This window comes from Bos indicus, chromosome 22, assembly GCF_029378745.1.
Source record: "Bos indicus isolate NIAB-ARS_2022 breed Sahiwal x Tharparkar chromosome 22, NIAB-ARS_B.indTharparkar_mat_pri_1.0, whole genome shotgun sequence".
Lineage (NCBI taxonomy): Eukaryota > Metazoa > Chordata > Mammalia > Artiodactyla > Bovidae > Bos > Bos indicus.
In genome coordinates this window covers 36,690,370-36,711,726 of record NC_091781.1, presented here as the reverse complement: position 1 = coordinate 36,711,726, position 21,357 = coordinate 36,690,370, and the positions used below count along the sequence as shown (strand labels likewise).

General features: G+C 39.2%; 1 protein-coding gene and 1 long non-coding RNA gene across 4 annotated transcripts in view; one reads left to right on the top strand and one right to left on the bottom strand.

The window, feature by feature from the left end:
- The window catches only part of ADAMTS9 (ADAM metallopeptidase with thrombospondin type 1 motif 9), a 162,584-nt gene that overhangs the window by 117,048 nt on the left and 24,179 nt on the right, over positions 1-21,357 (bottom strand). For all 3 annotated transcript variants that reach the window (XM_070777120.1, XM_019984324.2, XM_019984325.2), the window contains exons 4-11: positions 18,175-18,464; positions 16,927-17,010; positions 16,710-16,825; positions 15,639-15,679; positions 15,411-15,516; positions 10,878-11,024; positions 9,341-9,482; positions 5,422-5,529 (exon numbers count right to left, since the gene is read on the bottom strand). In XM_070777120.1, coding sequence (XP_070633221.1) covers positions 5,422-5,529; positions 9,341-9,482; positions 10,878-11,024; positions 15,411-15,516; positions 15,639-15,679; positions 16,710-16,825; positions 16,927-17,010; positions 18,175-18,464 — 1,034 coding nt within the window. The remainder of the gene's footprint in view (positions 1-5,421; positions 5,530-9,340; positions 9,483-10,877; positions 11,025-15,410; positions 15,517-15,638; positions 15,680-16,709; positions 16,826-16,926; positions 17,011-18,174; positions 18,465-21,357) is intronic.
- Positions 1,139-19,981, top strand: LOC139178687 (uncharacterized). The gene is made up of 3 exons (XR_011563132.1): positions 1,139-1,226; positions 4,923-5,000; positions 19,303-19,981. It is a non-coding gene; the product is annotated as an uncharacterized lncRNA (long non-coding RNA).

Sequence of the window (21,357 nt, the reverse complement as noted above, 5' to 3'; positions counted from 1 at the left end):
GAGTGGAGAAGCCCATTTCAACCCTCTGCCATTGTTGGGGTGTGAGGCCCTGACAAGAAGCTGAGGTCACTGAGCAACGCACAAAGGAAGGGGGGCAGCAGGAGAGTGACGCCCCGCCGCTTGCTCAGATCTCTGAAGCGGAGCTGGTGGTGGCCACTGTGATTTATCTGCAGGGAGGACTCAGGTTAGAAGCAGAGTCAGGCGGTCGGGGAGTGCACGGAGAAAGGGACAGATAAGAGACTGGTGAAGCCCCAGTCGGCGGCCAGTCCCAGCAAAAGCCTGGCGAACAATTATTTAAAAGAGTGCAGTTAGGCTTTCTCTACTTTTCCCTTATGCCTTCTTCCTTATAATTATCCTCTGAGTAACTGGGGCCACATCCCTCCCTCTGGGCTGTTTGGCTGAGGCTTAAAAGGTTTGGCATCCAAAGACTCCTGGACAACCCTGTACCCGAGAAATGTGGGCAGAGGCAGAAGTGACCACATCACTCCCCAAAATTATTTTACAGTTGTCTTTATAGCAATCTTGAACATTTTTTGGAATCTATGTACATAAAAATCAGTGAGACAAGTGGGAGTGGACATGGGCAAACCTATGGCTGATTCATGTTGATGTTTGGTAGAAACCAATGAAATACTGTAAAGCAAATATCCTTCAATTAAAAATTTAAAAAAATCAATGAGAGAGGCAGCCTGGTGTACAGCACCACTATCTAATAACATACTTGTGCCACACATGTAATTTAAGAAATTCTAGCAGCCATATTAAAACAAGTAAAAAGAACACTGAAATTAACTTTAATATCTTTTACTTAGCTCAAAATATCTAAGACATTATTATTTTTCCATATAATCAACATAACATTATAACTAAGGTTTTCTTCCCACACTTTTTTTCATGCTAGGTCTTTAACACATGGTATATATTTTCATTTTAGCACATTTCAGTTCAGAATGACATTTCAAATGCTCGCTAATCATATGTGGCTAGTGGCTGCCCTATTGGACAGAGCAGATCTTAAGGGGACATAGCTTAGCAGGCAAATGGTCTGGTGGCGTGGGGTGGCCATTCTACAAATTAATTGTGACCTCAGATGAGTCACTGAACTCTAATTCCATAGCTGAAAAATGAGAACCTACCTGCCAAAGTTTCTTTGCGTTTAACATGAGACAGTGTATGGAAAGCAACTAATATACAGCTGTGGACATAGGAGATCCAACTTGAAAAAGGTTTGTAATAATAAAAGCAAATATTTACACTTAATAGCACTTAATAGTTGCCAGGCACTCTTCTAGGTATTATGTATGTATTAACTTACTTAATCCTCATAGCATACTATGAAATAGGTATTGCTGTTACCCCATTTTTATAGAAAAGAAAATGGAGGCACAGGGGGGTTGATGTCAAACATCTGTTAAGGAGCTGAGCTAATACTGAAACATAGACAATCTGGCTCCAGAGTGCACACTGTTAACTGTGATACATGCTGTCCTTCTACTGTTAGCAAATGGGAACAATTTTTGATATCTTAAATAGGCTGAGATTTAAAAGTAAGATTAATGAGATGGTGAGGTGAGGTTGACACTGAGGTGTCTATGCAATATCATTCTGTTCTTCATCCTTCTTAACAATCTATATTTCCCTGGATTCTTATATAGGTAGAAATGGTCAAAGAAATGTTAGCAGAATTCATTGGATAAGATTCCTGGGAAGGTCCTTTTGCCTCTTGGCACCTTGCCCTTTGGTTTCATTCTGCCTGGGACTCAGAGTCAATGGCTGGAGCTATAGCAGCTATTTTGTGACCTTGAGGATGGTGGCCATTTGAATATGATAGTAGAACAGAAAGCAATTAGGAGCCTGTGTCTCTTATTTTGTACACCTACCATGGCAGCTCCATGACCTGCTTACATCTGGCTAGTTTGTGTGTGTGTGTGTGTCAGAAAAAAAGCCAATTTTCTTACACTACTATAATTCAATCTGACCTGAACAAAATTCTTATTAATATACATTTGAGGTTACAGCCAATGCCCAAACTCAGCCATCAAATCTTGATATCAAATACACATTTTATAAATTCTACAAACTAAAGAGAACATTCCTATGGCTAGTCATGGACTCTCATAATGAGAAGTTGTCTGGAAATATATTTTTTTCCTCACAACACTTCAGTCTTTAGTCTGTTGGCCTCTCTATTCTATAGACTCTACCTCCACACAAGAACAATATTCTTCAAAGTGACCATAATTCTCATTAAGTATTACCATAAACCAGAGCAGAATAAGGGCATAGGTTAGTTAACAATGGATTAAAATGTCCTTATAGAGTCCCTTCTTAAAAGAAAACCTAAATAAAACTCATCTGCAACTTAAATATTTCTTACTGATAGGACCATTGATGGGGGTTCAAAGGGAAGGGAGAACCTCAGAGGAAGAGGGAAGAACCTGCAGTGAAAGAGGCTGGAAATGGGGACTGTTTGGCAAATATGTATCAAGTTAATCTATTTTACCAGGAAACTAAACAAACAATAATTATATACTAGAAAAATCATTACATCATAATAAAGCATTAAGCAACTGGTGGAGCTGGAGCCAAAATATAATCGGCCTTCCCTAAAAGCACCCAGAATCATTTAAATGATATTTTACATAAATGTTTTTCTGAAGAGACTGGAAGAAGGACTTGGAGGTCAATTTTGTTCCAAAGAAGCTTAAAATACAAGAGTTTCAAACCTCAGATTTACAAATAGGGTTAAAATGAAAATGTTAATGGACTTAAGAAAATGGAAAAAATAAAGGGACATGAGAGAGCCATTCATCAAAATAACATTGTGTCAGCAGTCCAAGACAGATTACTGCTGAGGGAGCAGGGCAGAGAGAAGAGAAAGGAAAAAAATTTAACCTAGCAGCAAAGGGAGTTAGAATTTGCTAGAGAAAAGGATAAGGTTTTACTGCCAATTTGATGAAAACAAAACAAAATGGAGAAACACAGAACATTTGTGCAAACATATTCACCATCTTATTTGTAAAATGCATAAACGCTCTTCTGGGAAATAAACACACAAACAGCCATGTCTTTAATATAAGCTACTAGACTTAGCCACTTTACTAAAACAAACTAAAAATGTACCCATCATGTTCTCTGCATAGCTGCTTTTCTGAAAGTGTTCAGAGTCTGCCCTTTGGAATGCCTTGAAATCTCTTGCTTTTGCTGAACAAACGCTTACAAGGTAAATGTTTTTTTGAAAGATCTCCCCAAACCCCCCATTTATCAGGTATGAGATTATACTATAATCTTTTATCTTCTGCTACTGTTACAAAAACAGAAGATTAGAAAAAGACACAACAGACATCTTCTCAAGTACTACATGGAGCTTGGTAGCCTGTACATGACTATTTTACTAAATACAATTCATGTCATCATATGATTGACAGTTCTTCTTTGTTAAGGTTTTTCCATCAGTAACACGTATCAGATTTAGACATAACAGGTGGATATATCAGATTGACTAAGAACCATGACACAATACCAGTGACATCTTTGAGCTCAAACAGACTCAATTTAAATGAATAGTTGGCTGGTTCCAACTCACATCAGCTAACTAAGTTGTCAACCATGTCTACTGTCACTTCCCATCAACTGACAGCAGCTGTATGGGTGACTACGTATAGAAGGACTCTGAAGCTACATCTTCACTGAGGAAGAATGAGCAAATTCTGATGGCTAACGTGGAAGCCTGGGAACCATATTTCCGCTCAAACCTAAGATTCTTTGGCCATCAACAACACACTGAGTTAGATGTTTTGCAAAAAGTGAAAGTTCACTCTGACCAAATAGATATATTTCTTTCTAAGCGAGTGACAGTGGCAGTGCAAAAGCTGTTATGCTTATGTCCTTACACAGTTTTGTTAGGCTGCTCTTGGAGAAAGCTGTATTCTCAAATGCTGAGGTCCTAGCTGTAGAGAAGTGAGACCAGAGCTGACAGAGTAACCAAGCTAGGTCAATACAAAATCATCTTCATTGCAACTTTATAAAACCACTCTAGTAACATTTAAAAAATTGAAATCACTCTAAGAAATGAGTGGATAAGCTACTAGTTCTCCTGCTTGACCACAGAAACTTCAAGAGCTCAGTGAGCTTGAGTTATGGCCACAGCCTGCAGCTGCGGAGCCTGCGGCCCCTTCAGGCACAGAAAGCAAAGAAGAAACATGGGGAGGGAGGAGGGTGTGTGAGGACTCCACCCTGAGTGAGGCTGAACGACCTTGGGAAAGTCAGACTCTTGAGAGTCTCTTGGACTGCAAGGAGATCAAACCTGTCAGTCCTGAAGGAAACCAGTCCTGAATATTGGTGATGGACAGGGAAACCTGGCATGCTGCAGTCCATGGGGTCCCAAAGAGTTGAATACGACTGAGCAACTGAACTGAACTGAACTGAAGTCACTTCTCCTTTGTGTTCCCTATCTATAAAATCAGAGATGGGATAGGTAAGTTCCTCATCTCTGAGGACCGCATGTTTCCATGAAAACACTGGGAGCTACTAAGTGGAAAAACAGAAAATCAGATGAGGACAAAATAATAAAAGTGAGTAAAGTGGATGATGAGAGAGGTGAGGAGAAAGGAAAAAACTTAAGTAAGGATGACATGAGACGCAGATATAGTACAGGGATTGCATCACAGGTAAGTGACAGAATACCATTTTCTTTATGAATTTAAAAGTCAGGTTCATATCTAAAACTTTTGATAAGTAAATCCTTAACATACTACCCTTTTTTTTCTTAAAAGATAGACACCAGGTGCAAAATGTTACATTAATACTACTTGTAGTTGTTGGGACGTTGTTATCATTAGGCTATACAAGAAGCAGATTTTGTTTGGTTACTAACAAATAAATGGGAACTATTAGAACTAACTCAGAATTTGGATTTGCAGATAACCCAGGTGACATCACAGCTCCATTAAGCGATCAATACTGGCTGGGAAAAGCCTAGTATCCAAGTAGTGAACACAGTAAGTCTTTCTGTATTTTCTTGATTTTAAGATATTTCACCAACTTAATAACAGCCTTTTTCCACTGCCACTCTAAGAGAGAGAGAGAGAGAGAGAGAGAGAGAGAATATGTGCTACCTCACATTAAATGTTCCCATAAACTGAAAAGCACATTGGAATTTCAAAAACATTAAAAATGAGAAAAATATGTCTAATAAATTGAGGAAATAATGATAGCTATGTCCCTTGTGTCAGTTTTAGGCTGTAAGGTAAGTTTGCACAATTTTCAAGAGCAAAGTTGAACCTCCTACCTCAAAAAAGTATTATGCATGCTGAAACACACTGCATTAACTTATGTTCTCAACAGTGGTGACTGAGCCTACAGCCCAGATCTTGCCCACATCTGCCCCAAGACAGAAGGACAGATCGGGGTGTTACTTGCCTTTCCAGGCTCATCACACTCGGTCCCATCAGCCCAGGGCGTGTGCTGAGTTCGGCAGCCTTTGTGCGCTCCATCCACGTTATTGCACCAGAGCCGTCTGCACTGCATCTGCGCAATTCAGTTGAAGACAATTCAGTGATAATGTGATTCAGTGACATCAAGCAAGGCAAAGATTGCTTTCAACAAATGTTTTGCCGGTGATGTAGAGTATAGATTAGAAAGGGTTTTTTTCTCTTGGTCTGATGAATGATAAAATATTCCAATGGATACAGACAGCAGCCCACAAGACACATTTCTCTGCCTGGTAGGGTTTGCAGGGATGTCAAAGGGAAACTACTGTGCAACAGGAACATACAAGATGCCATTTGGTCCTAGTAATGTCTCCTCAAATTACAGATGAGGAAACTGAGGCTGGCAGAACAAAGGGCAGGTCAGTATCACAATGGAAATGTATGATGTGAGTTTAGGTTTGCAATGAGCTATGACTGGCAAATAGATGGGGAAACAGTGGAAACAGTGGCTGACTTTATTTTTCTGGGCTTCAAAATCACTGCAGATGGTGACTGCAGCCATGAAATTAAAAGACGCTTACTTCTTGGAAGGAAAGTTACAACCAACCTAGACAGCATATTAAAGAGCCGACACATTACTTCGCCAACAAAGGTCCATCTAGTCAAGGCTATGGTTTTTCCAGTGGTCATGTATGGATGTGAGAGTTGGACTGTGAAGAAAGCTGAGCACCCAAGAATTGATGCTTTTGAACTGTGGTGGTAGAGAAGACTCTTGAGAGTCCTTTGGACGGCAAGGAGATCCAACCAGTCCATTCTAAAGGAGATCAGTCCTGGGTGTTCATTTAAAGGACTGATGTTGAAGCTGAAACTCCAATACTTAGGCCACCTGATGCGAAGAGCTGACTCACTGGAAAAGACTCTGATGCTGGGAAAGATTGAAGGCAGGAGGAGAAGGGGACGACAGAGGATGAGATGGCTGGATGGCATCACCGACTTGATGGACATGGATTTGGGTGGACTCCAGGAGTTGGTGATAGACAGGGAGGCCTGGCATGCAGCAGTTCATGGGGTTGCAAAGAGTCGGACATGACTGAGCGACTGCACTGAACTGATGATTGGAGAGTGAGCAACTGAACTGATGATTGGAGAGTGAGCAACTGAACTAAACTGATGATTGGAGAGTGGGTTTTGATTTCTGTTGTGATTAGTTTTGGTTTGACTTGATGTTAAAACTGGTATTTTTTCCTACTAAGCCATACATATTATGTCAGAAGAAAGAAGGGACAAAATATCAGTAATATTGCAGGCACATAAAAAATATGAACAGTAACATAATGGATACCCATATGTCCACCTCCAAAATTAAGAAAGAAGACAGTTTATGGGCCCAGCCTTGAACACTCATTCTCAATCCCAATCGCTTCTCTTTCTCCACATAGGTAATGTGGTGATCTCATTACCTAGATCTCAATCTAGTGATGCTCACCATCTCACCATTCCCATTGCTTTTACTGTGTGTGTGTACATGTGCTCAGTCATGTCCGACTTTGCGACACCATGGACTAAGCCTGCCAGGTTTCCCTGTCCGTGGGATTTTCCAGGCAAGAATACTGGAGTGGGCTGCCATTTTCTCCTCCAGGGGATCTCCTCACTGAGGGACCAAACCCATATCTCCTGCATTGGTAGGTAGATTTTTCACCACTGAGCCGCCTGGGAAGCCCACTGCTTTTACTACAAATGTTTAAATATCTACCGATAATGCACAGTACTTTGGCTTTAAACAAACGATGCTATTCAATATTTCAGAACATATAGAGGCATCCTACGATTTGCTATTTGCTTCCTCTATGCACTGTGATTTTTAGAGTCATCCAAGTTGATATATTTAGCTCTATTTCAGGCCATACTATTTTTTTTCTTGTAGTGTAGCTTGTTTTATTTATGCCACAAATATTTCAAAGAAATTACAAAATACTTAAATGGAGAGAACACAGAAACCACAATTTCTAGGTGTCTACTCTGTTTACACTGTGTAATCTCAAGGCAAACTACTCATATATACATTTAGCTTCAAAATACATATAAACATAGCAAATCAGAATGTACTCTGCTCTGCCACAGTGAAGTGAAACACAACTTTGAGGACAGTGAACAAGATACACGCAAAACATGGAAAAGCAAAACTCAACTCCAAAGCAAGGTAAGTTGGACTTCAAATACACTGCAGAGGCCCAGGTCTCCTACACAACCTGGAGCTGACCAGGTGAGCTTTTCAGGTTGTGGGTTTCCACATGGAAGAACCCCAAGCAGGACAAGGCAAGAAAACCAATATCTAACGAGAAAATGCCTTCAGACAGTTTTCAAGTACAGACTTCAAAGTACTTCACTCTCTTCTTTGGAAATGTGGATGATAGAGGACATGAAGAAGGTTTAACTGAACAGTAGGCATCATGGAGTGGCAAAGAGTCAGATCCAACTGAGTGACTAAGCACACACGCACAGGCATCATGTCCTACCCGAAGGGAGAAGACGAAGGGCAGGCAGGAGCGGGGCATCTGTGTAGGAGCTGGGAACATCAGGAGCACCTGGCAGGAAGGGGCCTGGCTCAGAGGTGAAGAGTCTGCAGCGAGAGCCTGCCCAGGTATCATGTCCCTCCTTAGCCAGAAAGATAATTGTTCCCATGATGATGAGAATAAACCATACTCACAGTAGAAAAATTCAGAAGGTACTATTTTTTTGTTTAATAGAAAAAAAGTTTTAAATGACCCAGTCTTTTCTGAAGCTCTTATCCCCCTTTTATATTGAGAAAATACTCAGTAAAATAATTCTTTACCCTGGTATTTTAATTTAAAACTATAGCTGGAGCATGTTCCCATGTATAGTCACTTTTCAATTTTTGTATGATATTATTCCATTAAACGGAGATGGTGCAGTGGTCAAGAAGCCGCCTGTCAGTGCAGGAGACGCAAGAGGCTCAGGTTCAGTCCCTGGGTTAGGAAGATGCCCTGGAGGAGGAAATGTCAATCCACTCCAGTATTCTTGCCTGAGATATCCATGGACAGAGGAGCCTGGTGCGTTCACAGTCCACAGGGTCACAAAGAGTTGGATGCGACTGAGCAATTGAGCAAGCACACACATAAGTTTGCTTAACCTTTCTATTCTTGTGCTTGTAGGTCACTCCTAATGTTTGCTATCATGAATAGCAGAGAAATGAATATAATCATGGATACATTTTACACAAAATATTTTGTTATTTTCATGGAATCACTGTTCACTGGCTATCTCTGAACCTCTCCCAGAAAAACACCCAAAGGGGTAGAATGGGGCATCCCATAGAAGAACAGTTCTGCTAAGCCTCTTGTTAACCACTGGATCATATCATTGGTCCAAATGTTCATAACACATACATCAAAGAATCACACACTTGCCAGCTGAGCTACCACCAGAAATGATTTCAAGCCCCAGGCAGTCATAGGACATGGTCTTGACCAGCTAAAACAGGGAAACAGTTTTGTCTCATGAGTTACTGAATCTAGAAGAGTCCCTATAATAAAAGTCTTCTGGACAAGCTGGTGGGAAGAAAAGGAGACACAGAGAAAAAAGGGCTGAGCTCTGTTATTACCAGTTCTGTTACTTTTCCCCTCCTGAGTCTCACTTACCCATTTATAAAATAAAAACCATAATGGTATCTTCCTTTTGGGTTGAGAGTGAAATGACAAAGTTCAGGAAACATCCAACACTGAGAACTATTACTGTTTATCCCCATCATCATCATTACTATTATCCTTAATAGTTAATGGACCACTCAATGAGTGGTATATGTTAGCATGAGAATCCAATGGAAAACTATGAATAAAAAAAAGTTCACAATCTGGTTATGAGGGTAGAAAGGGACCTCAGACACTTACCATATATGGGCACACCTGAGAACCTGGTCCAAAAATCAATTCACATTGTTTATTCACGTTGTAGAGGAGGCCTGGCAGTTGATGAGGCAAAGGATAGGGTCTGTATTCAGGTTCGTTAAGCAAACATTCGCCGTAACCAGTGCTGTGGGAAGCAGAAAAATACAGGTGGTAAGGGCAGTGGATGAGATGTGACTGTCAGAGTCTCCAAAAGACAGTGAAGGTCATTCTGTCATTTTAATGGTAGCAAAGATTGTTCTTTTGTTGTTCTGCTTTTGTTCTATTCTTTTCATCCAAACTTGAGTCCAGAAGCTGAAGTTCTACTTTTTGGTGTATACTTGTTTGTGGAACCACTGGCTACACATACAACATGCATGCATGCATGAATGCTCAGTCACTGCAGTTGCGTCCAACTCTTTGTGACCCCGTGGACTGTAGTTTCCAAGCTCGTCAGACCATGAGATTCTCCAGGCAAGAATACTGGAGTAAGTTGCCATTTCCTTCTCCACGTATACAACCAGGGGGAGATGTATACCTGCTTCAGCCTTTATCACATTTCAGGGCAATTACTCTAAAATGTTTATTTTTGGTCATCTTTTCCAATAGAGTATAAGCTTCTTAGGGGTAAAAGCTTGTTTGGGGTGAAAAAAGTTTGTTTTTCACCCAAATATGGGATCCTGTCCATAGCAATCAGTGTTTAGTAAATATTTGCTGATTGAATGGGTAAGTGAATAAATGACTACAGTAAGAAACACTTTAGATCATCTGGTTGAAAAAAAAAACAAAACAAAACCCCCAGCAACCTGCCAGTTCTTCCATGTTTCTGCAAACACATCGTCTGGAAAATTCACACCCAGTGAGTTCTGATTAACAAGCCCCCTCTTCCCTGTGGCTGGGGAAATATACACCCAGTGACCTTGGGATAATCACTTAACCTTCTGTACATCTGGGAGAGAAGAGCAATAAATCTGTGACACAAGGATATTGTATAAAGTAATTGGATCCTTGAGCATCCTGGTGGGAAACTTAAAAAAAAAGGCAAAAAAGGAGAAAGAGGGAAGGAGATAAAGAGAGACAGAGAGAGGATGTTTTTAATTCAACAACATGGAGGTCTGTGCAATTTTCATCTACCCTGTAATGTTCTTTGGGGATGTCTCACTTCCCTATCTCTTTCCAACCCCAAATTACTAACTTAGAAGCACATAAATATTTGCCTTCCTTCATCATGTTATCATATACATGGTCTCTTCCCCAAGACCTGAACAGATTTCACAGCTTTACTAAGAATGAAGCAACATTTACATATTCTCTTTAAGACCTCAACATTTTCTTCAGCTCAGTCTGCAATCTTCTAAGTGCTGGCGAGGACATGAACTACACAGATGTCAGAGAGTATTTTTCTTTTCCCTCCTCCCAGGAATGTCAACAAAAATAACAACTCAAAAGGAATGCTTGACTCTACGTTTTCTTTCCCACAATGAGTTCACTGCATGTAGGTCAGATGCTAGCATGAAGGCTGTACTCAAAGTTCGAGTCTTACTCTAAAAATTCAGTGATATATTTTCGACTACACTTTGACCACATCCAGGGGTTGGTGTTGAAGTTCAATGTTGGGGCCATGACGTGCTGGGGGCTCTTGATTCCTTCTTCTTTGCACTTATTGTTGTCATCATGAGGCATGTTGAACCTAAGGCCGAGAAGACAATGATAATAAAAAGTCAATAAACAATAAGGGACTGAGCTGTTATAATTGCTCTGACAACGCAGCTAAGAGAAAAAATTTAACAGACTACTGCATTATGGATAAGAACCTGAATCCTGGTGAGCAGAACAAAACTTACTAGAAGATTAAAGGTAGAGAGTAGAATAAAACATATTTCTGACTCAACTGAATGTAAAGTGCCTTTAATGTAAAAAAAAAAAGAAAAAGAAAAAGATGTGAACTGGGCCATTATTTGGCTTAGCTGTATTTTGTGGAATTGCAGAGGCTCTGCGTGTGCTGTAGCTGGTGCTAGAATACAGTAGTTGGAATTCCTAACAAGCTGTTAAAGGCCAATTTATAGAGTCAAGAATTTGGCAGGTTATGATAACACTATTCACATGAAGAGTCAGTCAAGTGTCAAAACCTGAAGCCAAAAGCTTTCTAATGAGAGGCTCACGGTGGGTCTTGGCATCTCCTCCTTTTTGGGTCAGGTTGACAAACGCTAAAACCATGTAAGTATACCGTTATAGAGCTATACAAAGTTCGTGCACAGTAAAACCCATTAAGGAAAGCTGCAGCACGGAAACCAGAGGCGTGCCAATTCAGTTGGCTTAACTCAGAGATGGCAAATAGTTTCAAGCTTCACGCCAATGACAATTGATTGGTACTGGCTTCCTGAAAATCTGGGCACAAAAGAATTCTTAAATTAATCTAGGTTCCACCCCAAAAAATGGCTATGATGGAGTGCCAACGTCCTCTTGGGTCTGGGAGGGAACTCAGCAGCAGCATTAACACATATTTGCCATTCTTGGCTTAGAGAAAGGAAGTGGGGGAAAAAAATGACAGGAAGCATTTCTCAATCCAGAAACATCAGTTCTATGACCCACATGCCTTTCTCAGTCAGATAATTATCCACTGGGCAACAATCTCACAAGGGCTTTCCTCTCTGGATGACTATTCCTAATCACAAAACTGATGCATCTGACTAACTTGGCACTTAGGGAGAAATTCCCCTTACGAGTTCATCTTTAGATATGAAAACAAGAAAGTCAGACAGAAGTAAACTCACTTGCTTTATATAAAAATAAAAGCTGGAATAAAAGTCTGTGAGGTCCATCCCAATAATTTCTCATGTTTTATTTCCTTTTTCTTTTAAAACCTTAGGACCCTCAATAATGGCCAGATGGGAAAACTCCAACTCTCTTGGTTGGACTTAATAGTAATGGATGCTTAAGAGTCTATTTTCTTAAAGAAATGACTGTCCAGGATTCTAAAACCCAGATGCAGATTAAGTGTAACACCTCCATCAACAAACCGAATACAAGAAAAGCTTTCAAATCTTGCTTGTTTCTCTCTGGTGCAAAGGAGCTGGTGTTTATTCCCCACACCACCATGACTTGATAAAATCCAGTTTATTCCATCATGTAAACAGAAAACTTTTTTTTTTTTTTCATTCAAATATCAGGCATGTTTGTTCATAGCAGGGGTTATATAACAACCATTCATCGAGCACTTACTAAAAAATAATTAACAAGACTTTTTTAGCATTCACAATGCACTAGCCAGTGTGTTAAATGCATTTGATGTTTTATTTAACTTAATTACTTATTTGACCCAATGAATAGTACGCTATTACTATTCACATTTTACAGAAGAGGAAATTGGGAAGTAGGAGGTTTAACTATTTGATCAAGGTCACATGGTTATTAAGTGAGCTAGAACTGGAGTTTACTTCAGTCTAATACCTCCTGTTTTGGAATATATACAAACTACATTCTCTCCTGTGAGACAAGATATGGACAATTTTTCAGGAACACTGTGTAAGGATTTCTGTGTCCAGTAGAGACTCAATCACTTCCCCAATTCTTCCTGACTCTCAGATTCTTAGTGTCTATGAAGCTGGTACAAGAAGGCAGGAGCTATTTTTGTAGCATCCAATGACGCTCACCAAATAACAGGTTGGTTGCTTTTTCCTCCGAGCAGCTCTCAGATTTTATTTTATCAGAAAGTCATGACCATAACAACTTAACATTTAATTTTGAAAAAGTTAATTAGAAAAATTTGTTAGAGAATATGGTAGGAAATTAAAAACAAAAAAGATTTTCACTTTTCTTAACACAATAACAAAGCTAACTCTAGGAAACAAAGTGCCAAAAAAAAAATAAATAAATAATTCACTAACAGGCTAGGAATACACTTTCTGTTTAAGCCACAACTTACATCATTCGCTGATTACTTGATTTCTTATTTCCTGACACTTTTGAGATAAGGTGTATATGTATTGTTTCCATCTTACAGGAAGGGAAATAGCATATATTTTCCTCAAGTCAAAGGGAATGTTGTAACAATTCAGTCCAGATCTTGGCTATCTGGCTACCTGCTGACTTCTACCCTAGAACTGGTGCTCCAACATCATACGCTCCTATGCCTTCATTAGCTACCACGATTTGGTTGGCTACTACAATTTGGTTAACTTAATATCTCTAAGTCAAACACACAGACTTAATATCTACTTTGTGGGGATTCTAAAGATTAAGGGAGATAATACAAATGAAAGCTCCTGGAAACATGTCAACAGCATAGTTTTTACAGGGGAGTTGTCTGTTAACTGTGAATTAAGACTTCTATATGGCATAAATATTTTGTTGTTGCTATTTAAAATTCTTACATTCCTTAAAATGTCAATTTTATAACCTGGCTATCTAAAAGAGGTTTATAAACTCTTTTGGGGAAAGGAATTAATAGGAAATTAATTATATTTCTTTACACAGTATATTTTTGTTAGCCCTATTTTGGGAGGAAATGTTAATTTGTTAATCAAATACACCGTTGCCCTTGGAATACATTCTTGTCTCTGTAACTCTCCTTGTTCCGTGTTCTGGGGCAGGAATAGCTTCCCCATTGAAACATCACCCTATTCCTCACTATGAAATCTACATCCCCTATTTAAAGGTCTAAAGTAATTTACTAGGTATCATGTAAAACAAAGAAATGAAAATCCTCCAAAGATTCTGTTAAAATAAACATGGGGGAACTGAGATAAAATCAACACCTGAGTTAAAATCAATACAGGACTTGTCAGAACCTTTACTTCATGGCATTTGGCCTTGGCACTCCAAACATGGCTGGGAAAAATTTTTTTTAATCACTGGATTACAACACCCTTATTTCGCCCCATGGACCATCCTCTTGGAATCAGCGTAAGAGTACCAAACTTTGGGAAATGCTGGTAGAATCAGTAATTTTCAAATCTAGTTCCAAGAAATCCTTGAGTTTCATGAAGGTATTTGAGAAATCAAGGGACAGAGAGACAATTGACTAAGAAGGACTCTGATGCATCACAAAGGCTTAATTGAAAGTCATGCCTTTTTTATTCTGTAAATATTGAGCACGTGATGATATTTCCATTGGAGAATAAAAGGAGTGTGCTCTTAAAATATACTTGAAAATATATTCATTATATGTGGAATTGGGATAAGAGACTGTGGAACTGGGATTAGAGATTCCTCTATACATGCATATTGCATTACACCTACCATAGTACACTGCATATAAAGTGCCTTCAAAAAACATTTGGCAAATGAAAGAGTTTGCTTAATAGATGATGTTATCTCTAAAGTAAACATCTGACATGCAGATCGATACACAGCTATTTTTGAAAATTATTTCAAAAAGGTATAAGTAATTTAATCACTGTAGATAGAAAAGATAGCAGATAAAAAACTGGAATAATTTTGAGTAAATTTAGACTGTTTTGCCTCACATTCTAACAAGGCTTTGTCGCTAAAGAACAAAAAGGAAAAACCAATTTCATAATGACCAGACACTTAGTGATCATAAATAGGAAATGGTTTCTTTTTTCTCTGTATCTTTGCTCATTCTTTCCCCTGAAAGAGGGTCACCTCTGTTCTCAGAGGCTAGTATCTGAAGGACAAACTTGTATAACCAGAATCAGGAATCATCTGGGTTTGGGAAAATTGTGCAGGCCACAGCAATGCTGGAGGACCCTACTAAACAAAGATAAGTTTTCTGGGCTGATATACTCTCTGCTTCAGTGGAAGGGATAGAAAGACCCTCTTTCTTCCACTTTGAAGTAGGAAAGGAGCATATTAGACCTTGCCTGGTAAACCTGTTCAGTTAAGCCAAAGAGACACATGAGCTAAGGCCGAACAGGGTGCACTGCATTTACTCAGCTTTCTGAAGTCAAAGTCATTTCTCCCAACAAGGTTCAAAGCTTTTCAACCCTGCAAACTCAACTATGCCTCAAGAAGTGTCTTACACCTTTTAAAGTCCACTGAATGCTCACTGATGCGAAGGAACAAAAGCTTTAGGTCACTGCAAATGAAATGAAAATATGGAAAGGAAACATACACATGGCCCAGTTCGTGGGCTATTGTGAAAGCTGTACTCAATCCACTATCTTCACTGATAGAGCAGCTTCTGTATGGATCACAGATGGTTCCCAGTTCAGCCAGACCTATTAGAAAGGAAAACAAACAAACAAACAAACAAGGATTTACTTTAAAAAGCATTTATGGCTTAGAAGAAAAGCATGTCATAAAGTGTTGAAGCCAGAGAGGATACACACAGTAGACTCACCTAATGTATCACATTTGTCATGAGCTCTGCAGATATCCTGTCTGAAAGCAAAGCAGACTTGCTTTAGGGCCTTGACACCCAACAGTAAACACCAATACAAGCAAACACTTCAGCCTTTCAGGTATTCGCACCACCACTACTTTAGAGATGGGGAGGGATGACAAAAAGCTAGTTAACAGAGCCAGGGGTTTGCAACTCAAAAAATTTATGAATCACTGGCTTACAGATTAAAAGTTACATTGAGTCGTCTCCTGTCAACCAGGGTAGCCAAGGGCAAATGAAAATCTTTCCACCCAGGATTTTCCTCATACCTTGAAACAAGTGATTCTACTTTCTGAAAAAACATTCTGAGAAGGTTATAAATGGCTTTCACTTAAGTTTAGTTAAGAATGTTTATGACCATATCAAAGATGTTGATGGAAGACACAACTATGCCAGCATATTTCTGTACTGTCTGAGCCACCAGGGAAGCCCAAGGCCAGCATACTTCTTTGTTGCCCTGCATAGCATTTTAAATATTTTGAACTAGAAGCTACCATTTAAAAACTAGGAGCGTTCACATTTTCAAAAAAAAAAAAAAAAAAAAATCCTCATTTCTGGCTTCTTACAGAATCACAAAAGCTGGCAAGACTCTATGTATATCCTGCACAGTAATGACCAGGTCAATCTGAATGGCAGCTGCCCCCTCTATAAGGGCGTTTACTTCCAGGACTGTCTAACACACTTATTGCCTACTTGGTAACTATGGGTTAGTGGTTCTCAACCAGGTGTGACTGTGTCTTCTTCCCCATGCACCCTCAGAGAGCATCTGGCAATGTCTGGACAATAGTTTGGCTGTCACAGTCAAGAGGAGGGAGAGCTGCCAGTATACAATAGGTAGAGACAAAGGATGCTGCCAACCATCCCGCTGGGCACAGGGCAGTCCCCACAACACAAAACTATCTGATCCAAAATGCCAATAGTGCTAAAGCTGAAAAAAACTGGACTAGGGGCTGGCTAGCAGCAATATACAACCTTATCCCATCAACTTGACAAGAAACTAAATACTGGAAGGATAAGACGTCCATATACCTCGTTACAAGAACCGCTGTATCATGCTGGATTCCACCTGGATGGTTCTTTGAATGCTGCCACTGGCAAAAGTTTTTTAATGTTGTCTGGGCATTAAAAGATATGGAAGGTCCTTCCTAAATACAGACAAGAATTATGGTTGATCCACTGTACCAACACCAATTAGATATGCCATTTAGGATACAGAGAGAAGCAAAAAGAAATAAAACTTTATTACCTGTTCATTATGAATCACAACTAAGTTCACAATAACAATATTAATTAAATTTCCAATACTTGGGTCTTTATAGATAGAGGCTACCTGCAACCGAGATAAATTTTTCAGTTAATTGTGAATTCTTTGTAAGCAATAAGCAAATCACTTCTTACACTGGTCTCCATGGCTTTTTATGGTTCATATAAACATACGCATTTTGGAGTTGTGAATTTTCATTCAGTCAACAAATATTTCTTAAAAATCTCTTTGTAAAATGCATAGATGGCAGTTTCAGAGAGTAAATAAATGCAAGCAAGTTTAAGTTTCACACACATTCTGAGTGTGAAGCCCATACTGGGCTTTAGAGTCTTACTCATCTCATTAATATCTTTGAAATAACATTTAGATATAAAACAAAATACATGATTAAAATTGGTTTTGTCTGTTTCTTTTGTGTGTGTGGCTAACAAAATTTTAAATTACATTCACCTATGTTTTTAAACATGGCTTGCATCAATTTCTATTGGGCAGTGCTGGTTAGAAACATGGGCAAATAAACTTGCCACATAGGTGGCCTCTGAGAGACTGGGCAGGGTAAAGCACTTAGGCTTTTCCCCTAGTCTTTGGATCTGCTTCATCTGTTTTTCTATCATGCAAATTTATTACTTTTTCAATTCAAGATGGGAGCAGAAAAATTCAAAATTTAAGTGAGAGATTCCTAAGCCTCACCCCAAAACTACTTAATTAAAAATCCTGGGGATAGGGGATAGAGACATTTTACAAAGCTCCACCACTGACTCTGATTCACAACCAGCGCCCAAATGTCTTACTGGGGACCCATACCTGGCTGTGCCGGTTCACATGTCAAAGGGCACTGATTTGGAGAAGTGGACAGGCTGAAGATCACATGCAGTCTCTAAGCTACGTTTCTGGCTTTACATGATCATGGACAAGCAACCCAACTCCTGTGAGGTTCAGTTTTCTTATCAACAAAACAGGAATGACAATCTACCTAGCAGAGTTGTCAGGAGGACTAGAAATGATGCCTTTTAAGTAAGAAGTACATTGTCTAATGCAGAATAAACACTATTTATACTCATTATTGTCATTGTCAAGAGCAGCCAATGAATAATCTTATGTTCTCTTCAGTCACTTGCCTGAATTGTTGAAATGTCAGCCCTGAATGATCCTCCAAAGCACTAGGTGGAAACCCATTCCCAAAGGCACATTTAGAAACATGATAAATCACCTACTTTTGAAGATACTTACAATTGACATTAAAGTTAAAATATAATGTTGAAGGTTCGCTCCATGGTATAAAACCATTCTGTTGTCTGCTACCACCATCACTTCTACAAACCGTGGATAGGATAAAAAACGTTTTGTTCTTCTGTGGGTCCCCTTTTCCCTTGTGCTGTCTGTTTTGCTACCATTGGCAGGAAGCGTGCTTGTGGTTAAGCTGCTATTTAACACGGCCATGTCATCAGCCAGGCTACTCCTCCCTCTCCATTTTCTTGTCCTCGTTTTCCTCTTGTCCTTACTGTGACTATTTCTATGTTCTGTAACAAATCAGATGGCATGCATTACATTTTGAGCCACATATATTTCATACTAAGAATTTAATTTGACAGGTCTTAAAATGATGCCTCTGTAGTCAAATTTACATACAAAAATCAAGTTGTACCCGCTATGGACTCTCCAGGTAAAACTCAATCTGTGCTCTCATTTAAATGACTAAAGACTTGAAATCAGCCTTCTTGGAAGCTTCCATGTTGTGTGTGTGTGTGTTAGTTGCTCAGTCATGTCTGACTCTTTGCAACCCCATAGACTGTAGCCCACCAGGCTCCTTTGTCCATGGGATTCTCCAGGCAAGAATACTGGAGTGGGTTGCCATTTCCTTCTCCAAGGAAGCTTCCATAAATGCTCAGGTAAATTATTAGAAAATCAGGCCTGAGTTTAGGGGAAACAATTGCTTATTCTCTTCATTTGGTAACAAAAGTCTGACTGGGGTTTAAGTGGTTTGTATTCATTGTTCTTTGCTATTCATAGAGAAAGGGCCAACAAGGCGGCCATAGAGCTCTAGAGAATGGAAATGGAGATAATTCATGTACATCACTTTTCATATTCAATGAGATACAGTGTAAAGGGGCCTGAGCAGTGCGCAAGGTAATAGTACAAAGAACTACTGAAAATGCATGACAGGGTATTATTCTATTACCATATTCAATCACTGTAATACATGAAATGTAAGAATAGAATCACTGCTGTTCAGTGCCTACAAATTTTTAATTATTTCAGGGCTCAGTTAAGGAAGTAGATTATACTCAGAGAGTATGAATAGGTATTTGGGACTGTGATATATAATACCAGATGGGCTCTCCTCATTTCTGATTCTAGCCTAGGTACCTCTTGGATTCTACACAATCTTGCAGTTGAAAGTGTGGACCAACAACATCTGCCACCCCTGGAAGCTTGTTAGAAATACAACTCTCAGGCCCCGCTCTAGACCTGATAAATAAAAATCCACATTTTAACAAGATCTCTAAGTGATTCATATTCATGTTACAGTTTTGACAAGTACTAGTTTTGAACCTGGTTTGAGGCTTGTGTTGCTATAGGTGAAAATACTCAGTCATCAACCACACAATAAACAAAATAAGCATAAAAGTGCCTGACAAAATATGCTTTGAGTAAAAACAGAACTTAATCAGTTATCTTGCCAATCAAATCATAAATGTGTTTCAAAGCTTTAATGCCACTAATCTGTAGTCCAAATAGGCAACAGAATTGCACAACTAAGAAATAATGCTTTCCTAAAACACAATTAATGGAATTTATTACACCAGTAATAACAACAACAAGTTAAAGTTTTAGTCCTTTCATATTTGAGGGGCTCAAATATTTAACCATTATAAGCTATTTCTAAAACAATCAATTAGGCCAGCATGTGTATTTTGCCTAAGTAGAGTGTTTTAGTGGTTGTTAAAACAGCGATATCAGTCCAAACTGTCAAACAAGTTATGTGTAGTGCAGCTTTAGATAATGTGACCAGCCCTAAGCCTGGTACACAGTAGGATTCAACATTAGACTATTTTTCTTCCAGTCTCTCTTTCAAGAGTATTCATATATGTATGCGTGTGCACTCAGTTGCTTAGACGTGTCCAGTTCTTTGTGATCTCATGGACTGTAGCCCGCCGGACTCCTCTGTCCATGGAATTCTCCAGGCAGGAATACTGGAGTGAGCTGCCATTTCCTCCTCCAGGGGATTTCCCCCAACCCAGGGACTGAACCTGCATCTCATCTGTCTCCTACATCAGCAGGTAGATTCTTTTACCACTGAGCCACTTGGGAAGCCCCATTCATATATGTATATCCATGCCATATAGGTACTTAGGCTGTCATTCCAATTTTAATGCACCAGTGATTATAAATAAATATGAATCAAGCACCTACTACATGCCAGATATTGAACTAGGCCCTTTTACATTTTATCTTATAATTCTCACGCAGAGAAAATTACCTCTACTGTACAGATGAGGAAAGTAAGTCTCAGAGAGATTAAGTAACTTGTCCAATGTCACATATAGGGTGTGGTGGTATCAGGAATCGGGCATGGATTTGATCAACATCCTAAACAGTGCTCTTTCTATCACATAAGACTACTTAAGAGCTAGGAATTGAAATGGGCTCATGATTTGGTTGACAGTTTCTAAACTGAACCCATACTGGAAAATAGTATCTGGTGCGTATTTTCACAAACACTAGCTTTTTATAACAGGTGTATGGAGGCCACATTGAAAACTGGATGTTAGTTTGTACTGTATTTCAGATTCCTCCTCTTTGTCAAGTATCTTAAAGTGGAAGGTTACGTTTTTTATTTGAGATCTTTCTTTCCGTGTATGTGTTGGGTCATTTAGTCGTGTCTGACTCTTCTCGACCCCATGGACTGTAGCCCACTAGGTTCCTCTGTCCATGGGATTCTCCAGGCAAGGATACAGGAGTGAGTTGCCATGCCCTTCTCCAGGGGATCTTCCCGACCCAGGGATCGAACCCAGGTCTCCCGTATTGCAAGTGGATTCTTTACTGTTTGAGACATTTAAAACATAGCTATAAATGTTCTTCCAAGTCATGCTTTAGCTGCATCCCATACATTTTGATATGCTGTGCCTTTATTTTCATTTATCTCAAAGTACTTTCCAACTTCTTTGATTATTCAGGAGTGTGCTATTTACTTTCCAAATATATTTGAGTTTCCCATTTTTTCTGTTATTGATTTCCAGTTTCATTTTACTGTAGTCAGAGAAGATACTCTGCATTACTTCTATGATTTTAAATTTATTGATATGTTTTATAGCTTTGCATATGGTTTAGTCTGGAGAATGTTCTATGTGTACTTCAGAATAATGTGTGCTCTGAAGTAGACTGTTCTACAGATATCTGTTAGGTATATAG